General features: G+C 60.9%; 2 protein-coding genes across 3 annotated transcripts in view; both read right to left on the reverse strand.

Annotated features, from left to right (window-relative positions):
• The window catches only part of AGRN (agrin), a 32,808-nt gene extending 26,313 nt beyond the window's left edge, over positions 1-6,495 (reverse strand). Inside the window, exons 1-2 of one of the 2 annotated variants that reach the window (XM_061185204.1) lie at positions 6,206-6,493; positions 3,754-4,015 (exon numbers count right to left, since the gene is read on the reverse strand). In XM_061185204.1, the coding sequence (XP_061041187.1) occupies positions 3,754-4,015; positions 6,206-6,412 (469 nt within the window). In that variant the 5' untranslated portion in view covers positions 6,413-6,493. Of the gene's footprint in view, positions 1-3,753; positions 4,016-6,205 lie in introns of both variants that reach the window. The other variant, XM_061185205.1, reaches the window with a different exon arrangement.
• A 1,928-nt stretch (positions 6,496-8,423) lies between these two features.
• Positions 8,424-9,731, reverse strand: ISG15 (ISG15 ubiquitin like modifier). The gene is made up of 2 exons (XM_061187203.1): positions 9,645-9,731; positions 8,424-9,184 (listed from the first exon to the last, which is right to left on the reverse strand). The coding sequence occupies exons 1-2, from the start codon at positions 9,645-9,647 to the stop codon at positions 8,585-8,587; spliced, it is 603 nt and encodes a 200-aa protein (XP_061043186.1). The 5' UTR covers positions 9,648-9,731; the 3' UTR covers positions 8,424-8,584.
• Positions 9,732-12,037: the final 2,306 nt, after the last annotated feature.

The following is a 12,037-nucleotide window of genomic DNA, read 5'->3' on the forward strand; positions in this document are numbered from 1 at the left end:
AAAGCCGGCACAGGTCCATTCTAGCGCTGACTATCTACCACGGACCCCCAGGTGGGGAGAGGACAGGCACGGGGCCCGGGGGGGGGGGGGTCACGCCCCACCTGAGCTCATGCCCCACCCCTGGCTGCTGGAAGGAAGGAGAAAGCCTGGGCGGGCAGCCTCCAGCCTGGGCCTGCCTCCTCTCCGAAGACCTGCCTGGGGGAGGGGCCGAGAGGGCGCTAGGCGGGTCTGGAGGGGTGGGGTGAGAACCTCCAGTCTGGAAGAGGGAAACGGACAGGAAAGAGCCACCTCCCACCTCAGGGAGGAATGTGGCGGGAGTAGGACAGGCTCAGAGGACTTGGGGGCACAGAAGCTAAGTGCCAGACAGCAGGGGGACCCGCCCAGGAAGCTCCCCCTGGACTTCTACCGGCCCCCGCTCCGCTTCAGGGAGAGCCAGTCCCTGCCTGGGGGTGTCTGCAGTCCACACCCAGCTCCAAGGCCACAGGGCCTGCACCAGTGCCGAGCTGGCGGCCCGGGACCCAGCACCTCTCCGGCCTGAGCTATATAGCACTGCCTTCCCACAGGCCCTAGAAGGCTGGCCTGCCAGGGAGGGAGGGAGGGTGCTCGCTGGAATCAGGCTGGCCAGGCTAGGCCACGGCCGCCAGGACCCTGGGCTTCAGGGCTGGGCAGGGCTGAGCTGGGCCAGAGCCAGGCTCACCGACCCTGTCCCTGTGCCAGACCTGGAGAGGGCAGACAACACTTCCTTTCTCCGCTCCTGGCTCCTAGTGGGCAGGGAAAGGCCTGGGGAAGGGCCCCAGGCCTGCACCCCTCTTAGGGGCTTCAGGGGGCCCCAGGACCAGTCTTCATGAGGTGGGGGAGGGGAGGGTGGTGGGAGTGTATGGGTGCTGCCCAGACCAGGGCAAAGTGGCTGAAGGCTGGAGGAGATGCCTGCTCGGCTGCCAGCCTGGGCAGGCTCATGGTGCGTGGGCGGCTGGCACTGGAAGAGGCCAGGCCACTTCCCTGACAAAGCAGGGGGCGAGGGGCTCCTTCCTGAAGAGGCTGCTCCGAAGCAGAGCAGCGGTCTCCCTCACCCACAGGTGGCGCAGAGGGAGGGACACATACCTGTCTCAGTTATGCTCGGAATGTGGCTCCCCGGGCGGAGGATTGGGGAGGAGCTTCCTGGGGGCTGGAGGCTGGGGAAGGGGCCCAGAGCCAGGAAGACCCTGCAGGCCCTGGGGGAGAAACTGAGGAAGGCAGTCCCAGTAGAGCTGGGGGCATCCAGGGAGGTGGGCCTGGCAGGATGTGCCCCTGACCTTGGTGGCTGTGGGCCTTTTGGGGGCGGGGGAGAGGTGTGATAGAGACAGGGGTGGTCTTGGGGTGACCTCCACAAATCAGTGGCTGCCCAGCCTTCACTCTGGGCCCTGTGGGGCAGGGGCAGCTGTGGGCTCCCAGGAACAGAAGAGGGTCAGAATCAGACAGGGAGGGGTCATCTTAGTTCAAGCCCTGCCCATCCCTAACCCTAACCCCTCACTAGGGTGAGGCCTTGGCTCCCTGGAGAGCCTGGAGTGGGGTTTGAGGTCCTTATCTCCTACAGAATGGAAGGCGGGCCCTCCTCCCAGCCGCACCATGCTGCGGAGGTGGGGAGAGGACTGTCTCTTCCCGAAGCCTGGCCCCAGCTCCAGGGGGCCTTTTTCCTCAGGCCTTTGGGAGGCTCGAGGGGGAGGCACCCCCATCTAACTGGGGTCCCTGGGATGCACCCACCCTGCCCGCAGCCCCTGCCCCTCAACGTGCCCCGGTTTGCTTCCAAAGAAGGGATCCGTGTCATGGGCTCAGAACTTCCAGGGCTCCCTGGCTCCTGACAGCGGACCCCAAGCTTCTCACTCTGGGCCCCTCCCCTCCCTGGGGGCTTCCCCTCCACCCTGGCTCTACCACAAGGCTCCAAGCTACAGTCAAGGCTACTTCCTTTCCTTTCCTCTCCATGAACATCCTTCCCCAAGACCCTCCTCCTGGCAGGCCCACCCCGGAAGAGTCTGGTGGCCTCGGCCCCTTCTGGGTGCTCACCCCATTGCTACACACTGGCCTGTGGGTCCCAGCACCACCCTCCCCCCACCGGCCCAACTGGAGCTGGGGGCCTAGCCTGGTCCCTATCCTGGGCAGCCAGCATACAGTAGGTGAAGTCTCGCCGGGAGCTCTCCCTGTGGGCCCTCCTCTCCAGGTGTCCCTCTGTCCAGCCTGATGTATCCGGAACCAGGGCCTGGCCTGGGTAGAGCAGGATCTGGCAAGATGGCAAATCTTGTTCTGCCCGGGGTGGCCCTCCTGCCACATGCCCTCTGACCCCACAGAAGGCCGGTTACTGAGTCGTGGACCCTCAGGCTGGACCCGCGCAGCTGCAGAGTTGGTGACGCGCCTTCTTGATCTTGCAGAAACGGGACTCTCTGCGCCCTGACCCCTCTCCTTAGCCCCCAACTCCTCTTTCAAAACTGGGCATCACACCCCACAGCCTGCCCCGTCTCCATGCCACCCTCCCATCTCTTCCCTAGACCACAAGCTTCCAGAGCAGGGCCAGGGTCACCAGTCCTCACCTGGTGGGAGGGCCATGCTGGGACCTCCTCAGCTAAGCTGGTGCTGCAAGGGACCAGGGACACAGCCCCGCTGGCCTCTCTGTATGACGTTGCAGGCCGGGACCCTGGACGCAGCCCCAGGAGCAACGCACTACAGGCTGAGCAGGGTGCTACAGGGCTCCCCACTTCAGGCCCTGCCCCTCCCCCTGCACAGTCCACCCCAGGCCGGATGAGTCCACCACCCAGGACCCCACAAAAGCCAAGCCAGCATCACAGCAGTAAGTTGGGTAGAAGATGGAACTTCCCTGCTGACCAACAGAGCAAATCAGAGGGACAGGGTCACCTTCCCAGGACAGGAAGTCAAGGACCCTTCCCACTGCCCTGGGAGGAAGCGTTCTCTCCTCTCTCCGCCCTCTCCCGTACATCCCTTCCCAGGCAGCCATGAGGGGACAGACAGGATGAGAGGGCAATGGGCAGTTCCTACGTTCTCCCTGCTACATTCCTCAGCCAAGGATCTCAGCCCCCGGCTGGGATTCTCCTGGGTTGAGGTGGGTGGGTGAGCCCTGGTCGTGTGATTCCCGCTCACCTCTCAGAGGCTGGGCTCGGGGAGGGATGCTCTTGGGCCATTCAGAATGGACACGTGGGGAGAGCAGACAAGGAAAGGTTCTGTACCTCTGTGAGGGGATCCCACACCCACTCAAACTCCTGGAAGCAGCCCACTCCACATAACTGCCCCTCCCAGAAATGACAGGCCTCTTGGAACACATGGCGGGGCAGCCCCACCTCCAGCACAACCCTTAAGCCCCACCCCAACGGGTTTGCTCAACATCTGGGCCCTGTCTAAACAGATGTTTGGGCTTCTGCAGAACATAAACAACTGATGTTCATTCACCTGGTCCCAGCCTCTCTCCTAGAACAGGGAACTCCAGGAAGGGGCATGCAGAACTACAGAGGGGGAGGGGAAGGAAGAAAAAGGAGGCCTGTCCCTTTGCAGGGCTGGGACTCGCTTGGCTCCAAGACAAAAAATGGTGGCATCCCCAGGGCCAGGGTGGGGAGCGCTGCTTATATCAGAGATTGGAGCTGAGATGGCTGGGAAGCCAGGGAGCCGGGACTCGGAAAAGGAGGTTGGACCGCAAGATGCCAAGTGCTCTAGCCTACAGCAAACTCTCTTCTGCCCCCCCAAGGCACCTCCTCTGCTCTGTCCTTCACGCACCTTCCACGCAGTGCTCTACCTCCTCCAGGTTCCGCAGGGTGATGCGCATGAGGCTGGAGTTGAGCATCAGCTCATTCTTGTGGGCCGGCCACAGGTACGGCGGGGCGGGGTTCACAAAGAAGATCCTGGTGTCCCCAGTGGACACCTGGTTGTCACAGATGAGGGGGTCTCCAAAGCCACCGATCACCACCTTGTTGCCTCCGTCCAGCAGGCTCTCCTGGGCCACCACATCTTTGCCCTTCAAGTACCGCCAGACCCGAACCTGGGGTGGACATGGGGGGTGCGCAGGTGTCAGTGATCCTCTTCCCACTGGGGAGGGGTGGCCGCAGAGGCCAGAGGCAAACACCAGACTGGCACCTGGGCTTTTTCCTCTCTTCCCACCTCACTTGCTCAGGCCAGATGTCCAGAGTAGATAGACCCAAACCCTGGGCAGATGTGTAGAGATCTTTGGGTCAGCCCCCCCAGGAGGAAGCTGCAGGGAAGCACACACACGATGGATGCCACTGCCCACCCATGTGTGTCACACACTAGGACACCTGGCCTGCAAACACACCCCTTTCCTCAAGAAGCAGCCCCCCAACCCCCAGGTCTAAGTGACCCCAGCCACCCCAATTCCAATAATGTCCATCTCGGCTCAGGCTGGATACGGGAAGGGGACCCAGCCGGCCTGGGGTGCCTGCCTTCCATGCCCCACTCTATCGACACACCCACTGCTCGGCCCACCCCTGGGCAGAGCCAGGAGCAGCTGAGGTGGATGATGAAGTTTCAGGGTGATGAGCTCTGAGCTCAGGGCTCTGGGCCAGCTTGGCTCTGTGCAGCCCTGTGGGTGGGCAAAGACACCATGCCCCCCCAGCAGGTGAAACGCCCTCCTCCTGCAAGGCTCCTACAGTGAGTGCGGTCAAGGCAGCCTGTGAACCTCAAAATCAAGCCTGGGCAGCACAGGGCAGCCCCGCCCTCCCCACTCTGCTCTTGGGGCCCTGAGGGTACCTGCTCTGACAAACCAGGCCCTGGGACGCCCACGGCCTGCTGGGGGTCGGGGGAGGAGGGTCGCAGGGGCTGCAGTCAGAACAGGCGGCCCTAAAGGAAAAGGTCCATGGGGATACGTGCCCATGCATGCTGCGCCTGGGAAGACACCCCTTTCCTCAGGAGCTCTGGGGGGCCACGACTTCCAGAATGGGGAATGAAAGACAATGGTGGCCCGGCCACCTGCCTGCCCCTGCTGGGAGCCTCGGGTCTGAGAAATCTGCAGGGACTCCCTCCACCCTCCAGTGGCCCAGGGGAGGTGGGGGAGCCTTGGCCAACTCTCCCCCTCCCCACCCCTAGACACACAGTAGGCTCTAGAAGGACGACAACTAGCAGGGGAGGGCTGGGTGGCTTTCATCGCCTCCCCCCACCCCAGCCACACCCAGGAGCAGCGGGGAGGAAGTCGGGAAAATCCTGCAGGGACTTGGCAAAGTGCCCTGGCGGTGGTGGAGGGGAGGGGGCCCGGCGGGGGATCCCAGCTGTAGCCCGCACTGGCCAGGCTGAAAGAAGCTGCCACCCCTCCCCATCTCCAAGGAAGAGGAATGATCCGATTTCTGGTTGGGGAGGTGGTTTTAGGGGCCAGAGCGGGGCAGGGCCCTGGGTCCCTTGAGCCCTCCCTAGGAACAGATTGTGGGAAAAACCCCACCAGACCTATCCCAGGGGGCTCCCAGATCCAACCGAAGGAGAGGCCAGGCAAGTCCCCCCTCCCCGTGGCCGGGGGAGATCCAAGTCTCTCAGGAGCAGGATGGGGCACCTGCCCTGCACCCCGACACCTGAGGCTCAGCAACGGCCCCGCCCACTTCTCTGCTCCGGCCCCCACACCCATCACTGCAGCATGCCCCACCAGGAGCCCTGGGGTTGGGAGATAAGATGTGCACCCCTCCACTCTCTCCTGACCACCCCTTCTCGCCTCTGGGGGGAGGGGGGCGACAACACTGACCACAGGCCAAAACCCCACCTCCACCCCAAGCAGAAAGCGTCACCTCCCCTCGTCCCTGTTCCTTTTCTTTGGCCGGTGGGTAGGGGGTGCGGTAGCCGAACATTCTCCCTGGGGGGAGGCGCACTTGTTTCCAGCAAGGGAGTGGGCTTGGGTTGAAGGGGCAGACACGATCAGGTCTCCGGGGCCTGGGCACCGCGAGGCGGGATGGCAGCGGCACCGCAAGAACTTTCCCTCCAGCGCTCGCGAGTTTTCCCAGACCCGGCGCCCCACGCGGGGGTCGGCGGTCGCCAAGGGAGCTGGAGCGGGCGCTGCGGAGCGTCTGGGGCTCGTTCCCACGGCCCGGGGCGGGGGTCTCAGCGGGGCGGCCGGCGTCGCGATGGGAGGACCTCCGGGCTAGGGGGCCGGGATCGCGGGGGAGAGGTCCCCAACCCAGGCTTCCAGGACGGTCCGAAGGGGGCTCAGGGTCCCGGGGGTCCCGCGGGGGCCCACCTTGCACGAGTACGTGTGCTGCACCGGGTCCACGTTGAGGATCTCCTCCACGGTGCCGGTGAGCACCACGTTCGCCTCCTCCTCCCGCCTCTCCAGCGCGCGTTCGGGGCACGTCCCGTCGGCGCCGGGCAGGGCGCGCGCGGCCACCACCAGGAGCAGCAGCAGTGGCTGCACGGGAGCCCGGCCGGACGGCCGCAGGCTGGCCATGGCGCGGGCGGAGGACGGCGGAAGGCGGCCGGAGCAAGCTCACGGGCCGGGCCGCGGCAGGGACTGGACTGGACAGGACGGGACGCAGCTCCTGGGAGGCGGCGGGAGCGCGGGCGGCGCGGGGGCGGGCCGGGGGCGGGACCCGGCGCAGCACCACCCCCTTCCCGCCCCCCCCCGCCCCGGCCCGCCCGCGCCCGCCCCCGGCCCGCCCGGCGCCCTGCGACCCGCGGCGGCCGCGAACAAAGCGCCGGGACGGCGGCGCCGGGCGGAGGCCTGGCTGGGGGAGGGAGAGGGCCAGTCTGGGTCGAGCCAATGTGGGGTGATGGGCCTGGCCCGGCCGAGGGGCGGGGGCGGGGCGGGATCGAGGGTGCTCTCCCTGCTGCGGCGCACCCCCACGGACGCCCCTCCCCCGCCTGCGCGGACGTTCCCCACCCCCGCCAGGAAATGCGGCTGAAATCGGGTTAATGCATAATCTGGAAGCGACGTGACGGGACTTCCAAGGGGCTCCAGGCTGCGCCGGGGCTGGGGCGGCGGGGGCTCCCCGGCCGCGGGGAGGGGCTGCCAGATCCGGGGCCCCGCCGCCCCTCGAGCCCTGCAGGGCTGCGCCCCACCCTCCCCCGGCAGGAGGAACCTGACGGGGGACCCCAGCCCCTCGCTGGAACTGGGGACGGAAGCTCGGCCGGCCCGGGACCCCCGGCCTGCCGGGACCAATGCGGGCCGGGGGCTGCGGCGATTGGTCGCAACGGAGCGCAGACCCGCCCACCTCCCGGTCCCGGCTCAGCTCCGGCCCCTCGGCAGGGCTGCGGGCTCCCCCTGCTGTCCGAGGCGGCGATCGCGTCTGCGGCGGACGGCCAGCCACGCCCCCTCTCCAGCTCCCCCAAGGCGCTTCTCCAGACAGACCCGCAGGGTCCAGGGGGGTAAACCGAGATCCGGAGGGTCCAAATTAGACCCCGACCTAGCTGAAGATGGTGGGGGTGGGGAGGGAGAGGAGATCCCTCTGTCCCTCCAGGGCCGGGTCTGCCGCACATCCCCTCACCCAAGCCAGCCACAGATCTCTGAGCCGGAGGCAATGAAGGGTGAACAGCAGCAGAGGCCCCTCTGGAGGACCCTACCTCGCCTAGACCCTGGCGGGGGGATTCAAGAAAGGAGGGTGGCACCGAGGGGGTGTGCTTACACTTGTTAAGTTACAGTATGACAAAGAGGTGAGGTTGGGGACCCAGGAAATGAGGTTGGAGCCAGGAGCCCTCCCACACACACACCTGCATGTCTACACACATCTGTCACAGGCAAGCCAGGTCTGGGGGGTCCCCCAGCTCAGATACGGACCCCCACAGACCAGAAAGGGGGCTTCTGGGTCTCCAGCCAAATGCCACTGAAGAGTCTGAAGGCTGAGGACTGAGTGTCTCCAAAGTCATGGACTTTGGCCCAGAGAGGTGTACGTTCTGTGCACCCCTCCCCCGCACCCGTGTCCAAGGCTGACTCAGCCTGGCTCCCGAGTGGCTCATGTGGAAAGCTGGCACAGAAAGATGCATCCAGTGTGGAAGTGGCTGTCGTTTTGCCAAATTAGGTGCCCCCTATCTGGGACAAACTCTTCCACATGGATGGGAGGAACCCCCATCCCAGGTACCCCCTCACCTACTGGCTGTGGCCCCTCCATGAAGTGAACCTTGAAGGAGGGTGTATTTGCTGATTCAGCAGCCCGCCCTGATGGTGATGTGTGTGCCCAAGGCCCTGTCACCACTTTTCCGCAGACCAATGCAGGCTGGACAGTGTAGGCTGATGGTTCCTGGAGGGCCAAGAGGCCCCCAGCCCCCAGCTGGTGTGGGGAAGCCTCCCTCACAACTGGCCCAGGCAGGCCCTACAGACTCACCGCTTCCAGGGACACTCGCCTTGTGGCCTTTGGGACCTCGCCAGGCCTTCCCCTCCCCATGCTATCTGCTGACCCAGATGTGAGGGGTGGGGACCAGTTGTGCAGGCAGGGGCTGACCATGGCTCAATGTGAAGACAGGGATAGGCTCCAGCAGATATGCCTCTTTTTATTTCTCTAGAAGTTAATTTCCACATCTTCAGTTTCTCTGGGGGCGGGGGGAGGTCACCATTTTGATCCCACTAGGCTTGTCCCTTAACTTGGCCACCCTAGCCTGAGGATCCCCCCAGCGACCCTGGGTCCCCTCATACCACTCCCTCCTCCACCCCTCCCCCAATCTCACCGGAAGGGTGCAGACTGGTGCTACAGAGGGTGCTACAACTGTATTCCTGGTGCTCAGTGGGGCGCCCTCCCCGCGGCCCTCCTGGCCCTGCCCCGCCCCCCCGCAGGCGCAGATTCATGAACACGGTGCACAGGGTTGTGAGGCCGTACTCCCCCAGCTGGCACTGGTCCTCCATGGGCTTCCCCTCGAAAGTCAGCCAGAACTGGTCGGCTTGCACGTGCTCCTTTTGGCACACTTGCTGCTTGAGCTCGGCCACCCTCTGCGTCAGCTGGACCACGTAGGTGCTGCTGCGACCCTTGTCATTCCTCACCAGGATGCTCAGGGGGTCTTTGCAGCTCTGCACCATCAGCAGGACGGTGCTGTTGGGGCCCAGGCCCTGGCAGACCAGGGGCACCCCGTCCTGCAGCACCTCGCGAGTGTCCTGGTGGGCCAGGTGCTGCTGGAAGGCGGGCACGCCGATCTGCTGGGCGATCTGCTGCTTCAGCTCGGATGCCAGCATGGAGTCCCTCAGGGGCACCAGGATCTCCTGGCCCCCTAGCATCTTCACCTTCAGGTTCCTACCCTGTGGGCATCACACAGGCTCAGAGACCCTGGCACCAGTTCTGGGACCACTGCACGCGTGACATTGGCAGTGGGGCACGCTGTTAGACCCCGGGGATGCTGCTCCCTCCTCTCCAGCCTCCCCACCCACCAGGAGGGGGACGCCAGGTGCTGGAGAGTGCATGCGGGCATTTCTAGAAGAATAGCCACCACCCACAACCATCATGTTGCCTCCCTTCACCTGCTAAGATGCCTCCCTGTGCTGATCCCAAGGGATCTCAGGGTTGGCCACTGGGCAGAACCCACCTCTGAGGACCCAGACCCTGCTGTCAGAAGGAGCCCTGTCCCTCCCCCCACGCTTAAGAACCTGGGGGTTCTGAGCAGCTCTGCCTGCCTTGCACATGTAGGTGTTCCGCCCCTGGGAGATGCCACCAGGGGAAGGGGTAAGAGCCCACCTGCCCCACGTGTCAAACCCGCCTCACCATGGCTGTGGGCTCTGGCGCCAGGTCCTCCGCAAGAACTGGTTGGCTGCCTCTCGGCTCTCAGCTCTTCTCCAGCCCTGGCAGCTCAGCCCTTTTAAAGCCTGAGCAACCACGTCAGAGGGCGGTGTCGGGGAGCCAGCCACACAGTAGCCGAATTCAGCTTCAGTTTCGGTTTCCTTTTCCCAAGGCGGGCCCTGGAGTGAATAGCAGAAACAAAACAGAATGACAATGACAAGAAACTGAGGTAGGTGTGGGCTGGGGCTTTCCACCTGGCCAGCGGGGCCTGGGGACTGTGACAGCATCCCAGCCTCCAGGGGTGTGTGTTCAGAAACCCCCTGCATGTCCAACACCTCGGGTCCTTTGCAAGACACACACACATCATAACATGAGCTAACAATTGGAAACTTTCACTTTCCATTTACCAATCTGCAAAATTAGTAAACTCGGAAATCATTGCCAGGGTTAATTCAGAAATAACATAAAATAGTGACAATCTAAACTGCCCAGAGATAACCACCATTTGTTTATGACAATATTTGTTCAGATTGCTTTTTAATTAATTAATCAATCAATCAATTAATTAATGGCTGCTTGGGTCTTCGTTGCCGTGCACGAGCTTTCTCTAGTTGCAGTGAGTGGGGGCTACTCTTTGTTGCGGTGCGTGGGCTTCTCATTGCAGTGGCTTCTCTTGTTGCGGAGCACGGGCTCTAGGCGTGCGGGCTTCAGTAGTTGCGGCATGCGGGCTTAGTTGCTCCTCAGCACGTGGGATCTTCCCGGACCAGGGGTTGAACCCGCGTCCCCTGCATTGGCGGGCGGATTCTTAACCACTGCGCCACCACAGAAGTCCCTGTTCCGATTGTTTTAATGAAAGAGCTGTATCTTATTTTCTACAAAAATGAACTCCTGGACACTATTGACAAAGTGAAAAAAACTATATACAAAATGGTAGAAAATATTTGCAAATCACATGTCCGATAAGGGTCTAGTATCCATAATATATAAGGAACTTTTACAACTCAACAACAAAAAGATAAACAACTCAATTAAAAGTTGGGCAAAAGACTTAAATAGACATTTTAAAATAGAATATATATATAAATGGCCAACAACCACATGAAAAGATGCTCAACATCATTGGTCACTAGGGAAATGCAAATCAAAACCACAGTGAGATACTATGTCACACCTGTTAGCACAACTATAATAATAATAATTAAAAAGGGAATAATAACAAGTGTTGGTGAAGATGTAGAAAAAATGGAACCCTCATACATTGCTGATGGGAATGTGAAATGGTGCAGTCACTGTGGAAAACAGTCTAGTTATTCCTCAAAAGGTTAAACAGAATTTTCACGTGACCCAGCAATTCCACTCCTAGGGATATGCCCGAGAGAACTGAAAACAGGTGTTCAGAGAAATGCTTGCACACAAATGTTAACAGTAGCTCTATTCACAGGAGATGAATGGTAGAAACTGGGGGAGCAACCAAACCCATCAGCAGGTGGATGCATAGACAAAGTGTGGTCCATCCTTGTAATGGAATATTACTCAGCCATAAAAAGGAATGAAGCACTGACGCAGGCTACAATGTGAATGAACCTTGAAAACATGGTGCTCAGTGAAAGAAGCCAGACACAAAAGGTCACATATTGTGTGATTCTACTGATACGAAATGTCCACAAGGGACTTCCCTGGTGGTGCAGTGGTTAAGAATCCACCTGCCAACGCGGGGGACATGGGTTTGAGCCCTGTTCCGGGGAAGATCCCACATGCCGAGGGGCAACTAAGCCCGTGCACCACAACTACTGAGCCTGCGCGCCACAACTACTGAGCCCACGTGCCTAGAGCCAGTACTCTGCAACAAGAGAAGCCACCACAATGAGGAGCCCACGCACTGCAACAAAGAGTAGCCCCCACTCGCCACAACTAGAGAAAAATCCTACGTGTAGCAACAACGACCCAACACAGCCAAAAAAAAGGTAAAGAAAAAAATAATTTAAAAAAAAAAAAAAGAAAGAAATGTCCACAATAAGCAAGTCCATAGAGACTGAAAATAGATTAGTGATTGCCAGGGGCTGGGGGGCAGGGGGCATGGGGAGTGACTGCTTTATGGAGACAAGGCCTCCTCTGGGAATGATAAAATGTTTTGGAACTAGATAGAGGTGATGGTTGTACTAAATATACTAAATGCCGTTGAATTATGTACCTTAAAATGGTTAAATTTATGTTACATGAACTTCACCTCAATAAAAAAGAAAACTGAAAAAAAAGAAACCCTCATGCTACTCTCACCATTTTGTAAACTGCTTCATTCACAAGTATATTACAAACATTTTTCCATATGAATAGATACTTTTATGCAAGTTGTTTTCATGGCTGCATATGTTGCCCAT

This window comes from Eubalaena glacialis, chromosome 3, assembly GCF_028564815.1.
Source record: "Eubalaena glacialis isolate mEubGla1 chromosome 3, mEubGla1.1.hap2.+ XY, whole genome shotgun sequence".
Lineage (NCBI taxonomy): Eukaryota > Metazoa > Chordata > Mammalia > Artiodactyla > Balaenidae > Eubalaena > Eubalaena glacialis.